Source organism: Oratosquilla oratoria, chromosome 21 (genome assembly GCF_046742065.1).
Source record: "Oratosquilla oratoria isolate Oo_2021 chromosome 21, ASM4674206v1, whole genome shotgun sequence".
NCBI lineage: Eukaryota > Metazoa > Arthropoda > Malacostraca > Stomatopoda > Squillidae > Oratosquilla > Oratosquilla oratoria.
Genome location: NC_134797.1, coordinates 33,971,025 through 33,983,012, shown reverse-complemented (window position 1 = coordinate 33,983,012; position 11,988 = coordinate 33,971,025). Strand labels below are relative to the sequence as shown.

The 11,988-nt window shown below is 35.8% G+C and overlaps 1 protein-coding gene across 1 annotated transcript in view; it reads right to left on the bottom strand.

The window, feature by feature from the left end:
* Positions 1-11,988, bottom strand: part of LOC143036621 (MAM and LDL-receptor class A domain-containing protein 1-like) — a 52,213-nt gene that overhangs the window by 1,235 nt on the left and 38,990 nt on the right. The window contains exons 13-16 of the mRNA XM_076204182.1: positions 6,186-6,353; positions 5,638-5,782; positions 4,196-4,331; positions 3,372-3,453 (exon numbers count right to left, since the gene is read on the bottom strand). Of these exons, the coding sequence (XP_076060297.1) occupies positions 3,372-3,453; positions 4,196-4,331; positions 5,638-5,782; positions 6,186-6,353 (531 nt within the window). The remainder of the gene's footprint in view (positions 1-3,371; positions 3,454-4,195; positions 4,332-5,637; positions 5,783-6,185; positions 6,354-11,988) is intronic.

The window sequence follows — 11,988 nt, the reverse complement described above, 5'->3', positions numbered from 1 at the left end:
GTGGGTGGTGGAGTGGGAGGGGGAATCACGAGGCAAAATACTCTTTCTTCAGTTACGTTGTTAATATTTGGAATGGTCTACCATACGACGCCATTAGTTGTTCCACTGTAGAGGTATTCAAAAAACGTCTCGGCATTTACTTAGTTATAAATCCCCAATTAGAATCATAATTGTGCTAGTGGTGATCAAATCAATACTAGGTTAAGTATCGAAACAACCATGTAAGTACCAATAGGCTGTTCGTTTGTCCATGTTAACTCCATGTAACTCCACGTGACACACACACACACACACACACACACACACACACACACACACACACACACACGCACGCACGCACGCACGCACACGACAGTCGAAGTGACAGCGAAGATTGGAACTGCAGAAAAAACATAAATTTTCGTGGATATCAACGACGAGGGAGTACCTTTTTGTATTTATAGGAAAGGGGAAAGCTCATGGTGTAGTGGGAAGGAGAAGAATGGGTCCATGAGGCCAGGGGCTTTGTAAACAAACGGGGGACGGATGATTTTGGTGAAGAAGAAGGGAATAGCAAAAATGTAAAGATTAGAAATATAGATAAGAGCAGCACAATGAAAGGTGAAGATAATAATTTCCATGGATTTAATGAAGGGGGGATACCAACCTCCCCCGATTAGCAAGCCTAGAGGAAAAACTTGAGAAAATGACCGAACATTGGGAGAGAAGGTTTGGTCAACTTACACGGATTGTGCAGAGAGTTGAAAAATTGGAAGAACTAGAGAAGGTGAGCCAAAAACTTAACTAAAGAAGTAGAAGAATTAAAAAGACAGTTAAAAGAAGTAAAAGATGAGAATTAAGAATTAAAGAGGAATAATAAAGAGAGTAAAGGTCCATGGTAAAAGAAGCACAGGGTTAGAAGAAAATCCAAGAGACCAACAAAATTGTATTTAATGATATAGTGACACGGCAGACGAAAGAACAAACTGAAAACACAGTTATTAAAGTGATGAGGGAGAAGGAGAATATAGTAAAAGACTTAGGGATGGAAGAGAAGTATAATCTAAATAGGACTACAAGAATAAAAGAGGAAAAGGAAAAAGTAAATAATATATTAGAAGTAGTTCAAGAAGATGAACCTGGAATAGGAAAACAAATTGAAGAAATATATAGGCTCGGGAAATATAATACAGATAAGACCAGACCAATTAAGGTTAAATTCAGGTCACAAACGACAGGGAAACTAACAAACAGTGAGCAATGTAAAAAGGTGTGGATAAAAAGAGAAATTCATAAAGAGAAAAGAGAGGATGAGAAATCAAAAAGACTACAAGCTAAAAAAAAAAAAAAAAAACGAGAAAAGAACAGAGACAGAAAAAGAGAAATTCTATTGGAGAGTAGTGAATATGAAAGTGAGGAAATGGTTCATAGCAGAGAAAAACGGAAGAGAAACAGAAAACACGATGGAAGTAGCAGAAAATTAAAAGTGTCTTACACAAATATAGATGGATTAATAACAGGCTTGAACGAACTGAATGATTACCTGAAGGAAAAAGAACCGGACATAATGGGAATTGTAGAGACAAAATTGAAAGGTCCACTACCACCCAACAGTGTAGGACATGGAGCATATAATTGTTGGATTAGAAACAGAGAGGTAAAACAAGGGGGTGGAGTTATGTTCCTGACTAAGAAGGATATAAATGTGAGGAATGTCACATATGGAAAGAATAGTGTAGAGATGATTACGATGGAAGTGGAGGACAAGGATAAGAAGAGCAGAAAGTTTGTAGTAAATTATGTGCCTCCTAAAACGGCTTCGTGGGAAGAGAGAGAACACAAAAATATGTTAGAAGACACCAGGATATCACTAAGTAAGATAATGGAAGATGGAGGACGAATAATTATAATGGGTGACTTTAATTGTAAAGAAATCTGCTGGGAAGAGATGACAGTGAAGGGTGGAGATGACCTATGGGGAAATGTATTACTTGATATGATTATTGAACATACAATGACACAATGGATACAAGAGAATACTAGGTATAGAATGAGTAAGAACCATCGAGATTGGACCTAATAATCACATCAGAACCCGAAATAGTGGACAAGATTGAATATAAAACACCAATAAGTAAAAGTGACCACATATTGGTTGAACTGGAACTAAACGAGGAAAAATACATAAAAAATTAACAATATAGAAAGGGAAGATTAATGTATGAAAAAACAAACTTTGACAAAATGAAAGAATTCTTTCAAAAAGCTGACTGGGAAAAAATACACAAGGAAGAAACAACAATAGAAGAGAAATGGAGTATTTTGACAAAAATTTATAAAGAAGGAGTGGAAAAGTATGTGTCAAGACAAAAGCAAGAAAAAGGATATGTAAAGTGATGGTAGAACAAAAGATGTAGGGAGTTAAAAGACAAAAGGGATAAAGCTTGGATAAAATGGAAAAAAGACAAGTGCGCAGAGAAGAAAAGATATAATACGAAAAAGATGTCATAGAAAAATATAAAGATCAACCAAAATAATTTTACAGATTTGTAAACAACAAACTGAAAAGCAAACAAGAATTAGAGAAACTACGACAAGGAGGAGTCGAATACACAGAGGAAATATAAATGGCAGAAATTATGAATAAGCATTTTAAATCGGTGTTTACAAGGGAGAACATACAACCTAGAGATATCGAATGGGAGGAGAGAGTTCCCCCTACGAAAGAGATAGAAGTATCAAGAAATGAAATAATGAAACACTTGAATAATCTCGATGTCAGAAAATCGCATGGACCAGATGAAATGGCAAACTGGATTTTGAAATAATGCAGGAATGAACTAACAGACAAAATACATAGCCTAATAAACAGTTCACTGAAAGAGGGAAAAGTTTCAGAAGATTGGAAAAGAGCAAATATAGTACCTATATATAAAGGGGGAAACAAAGAAGACCCTACTAACTATAGACCGGTCTCCCTTACAAGTACGATAGCTAAAATCTGTGAAAGAATTATCAAAACTAGATGGGTAAAGCATTTGAAAAAAAAAAAAAAACGTACTAAATCCAAGACAATTTGGATTTAGACAAGGACGATCATGCGTCACAAACTTAACGTGTATGTATGTATGTATATATATATATATATATATATATATATATATATATATATATATATATATATATATATATATATATATATATATATGGTATGTATGTGTATGTCATCCATGAAGAGGAGGAAAATGAGGAGGAAAATAATGGCATAGTCTCAGAAACGCTCTACAGTGATCTTTTGATCTAGGTACCATGAAACCCAAGGCGATGGGAGACCATTCTTCATTATCTGAACGACGAAGAAGGAGCATGTCTCTGAAGACTACATGACTTACTTTTGCAATTTTCGATCCCAGGATAGAGCCTGATGTTGTCGATGGTCAAGCCCGACCTCTTTACCCGCCCTTCGATGATGACCTGGAGTAGAGAAGGAGAAGGAGAACTTGGAGGGTGAATGTTTTATGGGATGGTCACTTACGACCGCGAGTCATCAGGAAGATCCTTGAGAAACATCTGAAGACTTGTGCCGAGATTTTGATCCCGACTTCCTTTAGGGTCTGAGATCGCCCGTGACAACTAAAAGATGCCCATCCCAGGGCTCATCACGATAGGTCAAAGACCTTAGAGATTATGGATATAGATTCATAGCAAAGGTTGGTGAGTATCAGTGAGATGAAGAGTTTGACAAGGTTAATGGGTTTCATAATACATTGAGTATGCCAATACCGTCCTACATGGCTTCGAATATATTCAGGTGAGTACTGTTGCACAATCTCTTGTGGATTAACAATTACACTGGCAAGAATCTATTGATAGCACAGGATGAATTGGTGCTTTATATCAGGAATGCTTTGTCGCACCCAGGTACTCTTTGTAACATTCTTTCGAGGTCTTAGTATACCATCGAGATGAAGCTTATACTATTCGGTCCGACCTCTGTATACTATCTTCACTCTCCCCTCAGCCCTCTTCTATGGATATAGGTAACACTTTCATGTGTATCAGTTTAAACTCTACAGATATACTAAGAAATATAGCATTAACATCATTAGTGGGCAAGTATAGTGGCATGAAAGAAGAAACTTGAATATGAAAGATTTTCTTGAGTGAGACATGTGCATTTGTCGGTGAAAATACTGGAGCCATCTAATACACGTACCTGTTGGGGTGATGATGAAGCTGGGAGAGCCACCTGAGCAAATACCCATTCGAAATTCCTGAGGAACGCCGTCTGGGTGACACTGGCTTTGTTCAATTCCCACACTGTTGTCAGATCATTTGTATTGAGGTCTCTCCTGGAAGTGGAAGAACATATGGAGAGAGAAAAGTCGCAGGAGGGGGAGGGGAGGAGGTGTGAGGGACGAAGTGTGAGGAGAAGAAGGATAAGAAGAACCAAAAGGGGACGAAGAGGAGGAGACAGAAAGAGGAGGAGGGGGGGACGAAGAGGAGGAGACAGAAAGAGGAGGAGGGGGGGACGAAGAGGAGGAAAAAGAGCAGAAGGGGGTGGAAGTGTAAGGAACGAATTGAGGGGAGAAGAAAGAGGAGAACCAAAAGAGGACGAAGAGGAGGAGACAGAAAGAATAAAAAGAGGAGGAAAAAGACAAGGAGGAATAGGAAGTGGAGGGAACAACGTAGGAGAAGAGAAAAAGAAACAAAAGAACACGAAGAGGAGACAAGGAGAATAGAAAGAGGAGGCGAAAGAAAAGAAACAGGAGGAGACATACAGATAATTAGATATCATTCTTATCGTATCTTTTGGTCCCAGGAATTAAAAGGTGTCTCAGTGTTCTGTTATGAGCCCGCAAAAAGATATAAGAAATGTATCTGGTAGTCGATTTACTGTGTATGTAAAGGCCTAGCGACTGTAGTCAATCTCGTAGTAGTCATTTATTCTTCATTTTTTGGGACTTATCTCTGTTTACATTTACTATTCAAATTGTCACTAAAGACTTTATCCCCTGTATATCACTTCTATCTAAATCTAAGGATATCATCCCTTGTATTGTGGGTTCCTGGTTCTGTGTATATTCTGTAAAACTGTAATGGTTTGCATTCAAATAAAGCCCTGTTCACACTAGCGGTTTGAATCGCGCGGAAACAGCTTTGGTACCGCATAATCATCGAAAAAATGTGCGGTTGTGTGCGAACGCCTCCTTTGACTTTTATTGTATTTGAACCGCCACGTTTCAAACCGCTAGTGTGAACAGGGGCTAAGAATTTAAGTTGAGTTTAAGGTAGGCGCCTCTTTACATGTGTTGTTAAGGTATCGTTGTATTTACTGAATTATGTTTTTGTAAGTCCTCAGTTTAATGTTTCTGATTGTTTTGTTTATATTTCTAACAATATTCTCAGAAAAAATGTGTTTGCCATTTCCTTTGGCATAGATGTTTATTTATATATATTTTTTATTTATTCGACTATTTGAGAGAGATTTGGAGTGATAACAGCTCTCTCTCTCTCTCTCTCTCTCTCTCTCTCTCTCTATCTATCTTTCTATCTCTGTCTCTCTATTTATCTTTCTTTATCTCCATCCCTGTTCATATCGTTACGCCTATCCTTTCTTCATAACAATCTATCAACTCATGCGTTTTCTCGACTTACAAAGCCACAGTAAGCTTGGCGTCGGAATCTTCGTAATATTGCCCGAAGTAGAAGGTGAGGCAATAGGCCTCGTTAGCAGTGATGCTGGTACTCACGAGCTGGCTCCTGATCGCGAGGGAGTAAGATTCCATCATCATAAAACCCCCTGTTGGAACGACAGATCAAGAGGTCAAAGATCGGGGACTTGTAGAACGAGAGAATCTTTTTTATGGATTTCTGTTAAACATCTTCATGATTTAGAGAAAAAATCATTACAAGGGATAAAAAAAAAAAAATGAATACAGAGTTAACAACGTCACCATCTGTGTTGAATTCCTTGAACCTTATTTTTAAAAATGGTACCTTCCAAAAAAATATGTGTGCATATATATATATATATATATATATATATATATATTATATATATATATATACATATATATATATATATATATATATATATATATATATATACACGTATGAGCATATAAAAAGTGAGTATAATGATTTACATTTAATGCATAATATGTACTACATAGAATAGAGGTGTCTAGAAACGATTGGAATACCTTTGTCAACGCCATAGGTTTTGTCTCTCATGTTGATCAGGGTGTTCTTGCCCAACAACCAGTTAGAAAGTGTTCTGTCATCTTGGTTCGGGTTTCGGACGGTCCACCCGCATCGATCCTTGTCGAAGTAGCAGTCCAGGAGGGTCACACTGGCGGCCGCAGGGAGAACTGAATACAAAGGAGTTCCATTGGTAGTTCACTAAGACTAGCGTTTCTACCTAAACTCACCATTCCACTCCCATTCAGTGGGAAGTGAGAAACCCCTGGTAGGGCAAGGCCCTGTCAGTTACGTTTTTTTTTCTGCAGACGTTGGGTCGCCTCCCCGCTTGGTCAGGGCATCCTGGAGCCAACGCAGCAAACCCGCAGCGGGTCCAGGGACTCAAACTTATGACCAGCTGCTCATGAGTTCAAGACGGTATCCAATGGACTCCCGTGCGGCCCAGCGTTCCTGTATTTGGGAATAATGTCGCTACGAAAAGGCGGAATCACAGAGGAAATCTCAGTAGAAATGAACGATAACAGAACTGAAAAATGATCAACATTCTTTTTTGATGGAGGAAGGGGGAGAGTTAATCTCAAATCATAAAAGAATATACAGTGACTCTGGTCCATATGGGAGCCACTAAGGTTAGTAACTTATTGACTATATAAAACTTATATTATCAATTTTCTATATGAGAAAACCAACCGTTGAATATCTTACAAAAATAAATAAACAAATAGATAAATGAATGAATGAATACACACACACACACACACACACACACACACACACACACACACACACACACACACACACACACACACACACACACACACACACACACACACACACACACACACTTCAACGAACGGACGGCTTAGAAGACGTTCTGAAGAAAAAGTGAAATTTCGTGGATCCCAAAGCAAAGGAAGTATCTATTGTATTTACAGGGTGCGGGGGAAATTGCTCGTGGTGTAGTGGGAAAGTGAAGAAAAAGGAGAAGGGGAGGGATTACTGAGGAAAATGGAAGGAAATGAGGAAGGGGATGACTTGACCCAGGCAGGCAGGCGACATGTAAACAAAAGGGGTCCTGACTAGCTGAGTGACGATGAAAGGTCTAACAAAAATGTAAAGATTAGAAACATAGATATCAGTAGCACAGTGGAAGGTGAGAATAATAATTTCCATGGATTTAATGAGGGGGGGGCGGATACCAACCTCCCCCAACTAGCAAGACTCGAAGAAAAACTTGAACAAATGACTGAACATTGGGAGAGTAGATTTGATAGAATTTCAAAAATGGCTGAAAGGGTTGAAAGATTAGAAACACTAGAGAAAGCAAACAATAACTTAACTAAGGAAGTAAAAGAACTAAAAAGACAGTTAAAAGAAGTAAAAGAGGAGAATGAAGAATTAAAGAGGAATAATAAAGAAAACAAAGAGGCCATAGCTAAAGAAGCTATGAGTTGGAAGACAACCCAAGAAGACAATAAAGTGGCATTCACTGACATAATTAAACAGCAAATGAAAGAACAAACTGAAGACTCAATTATTAAATTGATAAGACAAAAGGAGAATATAGTAAGAGATTTAGCAGATAAAAAGAAATGTATAATTATATTAGGAATGGAAGAGAAACACAACCCAGATAGAACCACAAGAATTAAGGAGGAAAATGAAAAGGTAAGCCGATTACTAGAATCAGTTCAGGAAGATGAGCCAGAAATAATGAAACAAACAGAAGAGAAACTCAGACTCGGGAAATATAGTACAGACAAGTCCAGACCAATTAAGATTAAATTCAGGTCACAAACGACGGCAGAGAATATCTTATCCAAAACAGGGAAACTAGCAACAAGTGAACAATATAAAAAGGTATGGATAAAAAGGGAAACGAATAAAGAGGAAAGAGAGGAGGAAATAAGGAAAAGACATGAAGCTAAGAGAAAAAAACGAGACCAGAACGGAGACAGAAAAACAAGAATTCTACTGGAGAGTAGTGAATATGAAATTGAAGCAATGGAAAATAACAGAGAGAAACACACACACACAAAAAACAAACAAACAAAAAAACAGAGAATACAATGGAAATAACAGAAAGTCAAAAGTATCCTACACAAATATAGATGGATTAATAACAGGACTGAATGAACTGAACAAATATCTGAAAGAAAGAGATCCGGACATAATGGGAATTGTTGAAACAAAATTAAAAGGCCCACTACCACCCAACAGCATAGGACACAATACATATAATTATTGGATTAGAAACAGAGAGATAAAACAAGGGGGTGGAGTTATGTTCCTGACTAAGAAGGATATAAGCGTGAAGAATGTCACATATGGGAACAATACAGTAGAGATGATTATGATAGAAGTAGAAGATAGAGATAAGAAGAGCAGAACATTTGTAATAAACTACGTGCCCCCAAAAACAGCCTCGTGGGAAGAGAATGAACATAAAAGTATGTTAGAAGACACAAGAATAACACTAAACAAGATAATGGAAGATGGAGGAAGAATAGTTATGATGGGCGACTATAATTGCAAAGAAATATGCTGGGAAGAGATGACCGTAAAGGGTGGAGAAGACTCATGGGGAAGTGTTCTACTTGAGATGATTACTGACCACACAATGACACAATGGATCCAAGAGAACACCAGGTATAGAAATGAAGAAGAACCATCGAGACTAGACCTAATATTCACATCAGAACCTGAAATAGTGGAAAAGATAGAATACCAGGCACCAATAAGCAAAAGTGACCACATATTGATAGAACTAGAACTAAATGAGAAAAAATACATAAAAAGAAATGAACAATATAGAAAAGGAAGATTGATGTATGAAAAAGCAAATTTTGATAAATTAAGAGAATTCTTCCAAAATGAAAACTGGGAAAGAATACACAAAGAAGATACAACAGTAGAAGAGAAATGGAATATTTTGACAAAAATCTATAAAAAGGGAGTAGAAAAGTATGTCCCAAGACAAAAACAGGAAAAAGAAAATATAAAGTGCTGGTACAATAAAAGTTGTAGGGAGATAAAAGACAAAAGAGACAAAGCTTGGGCTAAATGGAAGTAAAACAAAAGACCAGAAAAATGGAAAATATATACTTGTTATAGAAATGAATATGTACAAGCGTGCAGAGAGGAAAAGAGAAAATATGAAAAAGATGTCATAGAAAAATGTAAAGATCAACCAAAACTATTCTACAGATTTGTAAACAACAAACTGAAAAACAAACAAGATTTGGAGAAATTAAGACAAGGAGGAATTGAATACACAGAGGAAATTGAAATGGCGGAAATTATGAACAAACATTTTAAATCTGTGTTTACAAGGGAGAACATACAACCTGAAGAGATTGAATGGAAAGAGAAAGTCCCCCTATGAAAGAAATAGAAGTAACAAAGAATGAAATATTAACACACTTGAGTAATCTTGATGTCAGAAAATCGCATGGACCAGATGAAATAGCAAATTGGATTTTGAAAGAATGCAGGAATGAACTGGCAGACATAATACATAGCATAATAAACAGTTCCTTGAAAGAAGGTAAAGTTCCAGAAGATTGGAAAAAAGCAAATATAGTACCTATATATAAAGGGGGAAATAAAGAAGACCCTAACAACTATAGGCCAGTCTCTCTAACAAGTACAATAGCAAAAATTTGTGAAAGAATTGTAAAAAATAGATGGGTAAAATATTTAGAAAAAACAACAACGTGCTAAATCCAAGACAATTTGGATTCAGACAAGGACGATCATGCGTCACCAATTTAATATGTTTCTATTCAAGGCTAATAGATATAATACAAGAAAGAGATGGATGGGCTGATTGCGCATTTCTAGACCTAAAAGAAGCTTTTGACAAAGTACCACATAAGAAGTTGCTTAAGAAATTAGAAACTGAAGGAGGAATACAGGGCAAACTACTAAATTGGATGGAAGACTTTTTGCAAGAAAGAAAAATGAGAGTAGTGATAAGAGACCAACACTCAAAATGGGATGAAGTAATAAGCGGTGTTCCACAAGGAACGGTTCTGGCCCCAATAATGTTTGCTATATATATTAATGATATGGATGAAGGAATTGAAAGCTATATGAGCTTCTTTGCAGATGATGCAAAACTATTGAAAAAAGTGAACACGGAAGAAGATTGTGAATCACTACAGAGAGATCTAAACAAAGTACAGGAATGGAGTAGGAAGTGGGAGATGGAGTTCAATACAAAGAAGTGTAGTATAATGGAATTTGGAAAAAGTAAAAACAGAATAACAGGATCATATAAATTAGGAGAAGAAGGAATAAAAAAAGTAGAATATGAAAAGGACCTGGGAGTCATTGTTATGAATAATATGTCACCTGAGAAACATATAAATAAGATTTTTGGAGAAACTTATAATTTAATAAGAACAATCAAAGTTGCATTTACATATCTGGATGAAGAAATGGTGAAAAAAATTCTAATCACCCTGATAAGACCAAGATTGGAATATGCAGCAACGATATGGTCACCAAGTACAAAAAAATGTATAAAAAAACTTGAAAGAATACAAAGAGCAATTACAAAATTGGCACCTACACTCACAAAACTATCATATGAAGAGAGACTAGCAAAACTTGAACTACAGACACTAGAGCAAAGAAGAGAGAGAGGAGATTTGATATCTATTTACAGAATCATGAAAGGCATAGAAATTACTGATAGAGAGAATCTGATAAAATGGGATGATAGAAATACAAGAGGACATGGAAAGAAAATAAAAAAGGACAGCTATAGAAGAGACCTGAAAAAGAACAGCTTTCCTCACAGAGTAATAGACAGTTGGAACAAGTTAGATGAGAAAGTGGTGTGTGCAAAAACAATACATGAATTTAAAAATAGTTTAGATAAAATGAGATATGAAAACGGGACACCACGAGCATAGCTCCCCTTCCCGTAAAATACAACTAGGTAAATACAACTAGGTAAATACACACACACACACACACACACACACACACACACACACACACACACACACACACACACACACACACACACACACACACACACACACACACACACACATACATATATACACATATACATACACATATCTACATATATATACATATACATTATATATATACATATACATTATATATATATATATATATATATGTATATATATATATATATATATATATATACACTAGAAAATTAATAAGCAAATAAAGATATAGATAAATAGATGAACAAACAAATAAATGAATAAATGAAAATAAATGAATGAATGAATAGATAAACAAGCATATAAGTGAATAAATAAGTAAATAGAAAATAGACAAATAAATAAATGCATACGTGAATAAGTAAATAAAGAGATAAATCAATAGATTAATATACAAATGAATAAATAGATAAAAATAAGATACATATACAAATTAAGAAATGAATAAATAAATAAATAAATAAATAAATAATCAAGTAGATGAATGGTAAATAATTTAATCAATTAATAGATAATAAAAAATAATAGTTGAATAAATAAACAAACAAATAAATGAATAGATGAATAAATAGATAAGTGAATATATGAATATATGAATAAATAAGAAGATAAATAAATAAATAAATACATTATGCTTTACTTCTCTTGTCTTCTCTTTTCTTTGTACCTCTCATATGATTCTATCGTTCTATTTTGTAATCAATCTGTGAAAGCTCGCTTCTTCTCTTCTACAACCTTCTTTGCTTCATCATCCCACCACTCACTACCCTTCCTTCTATTTCCTCCCGTTCTCCTTGTTCCATACACTAACTTTGCA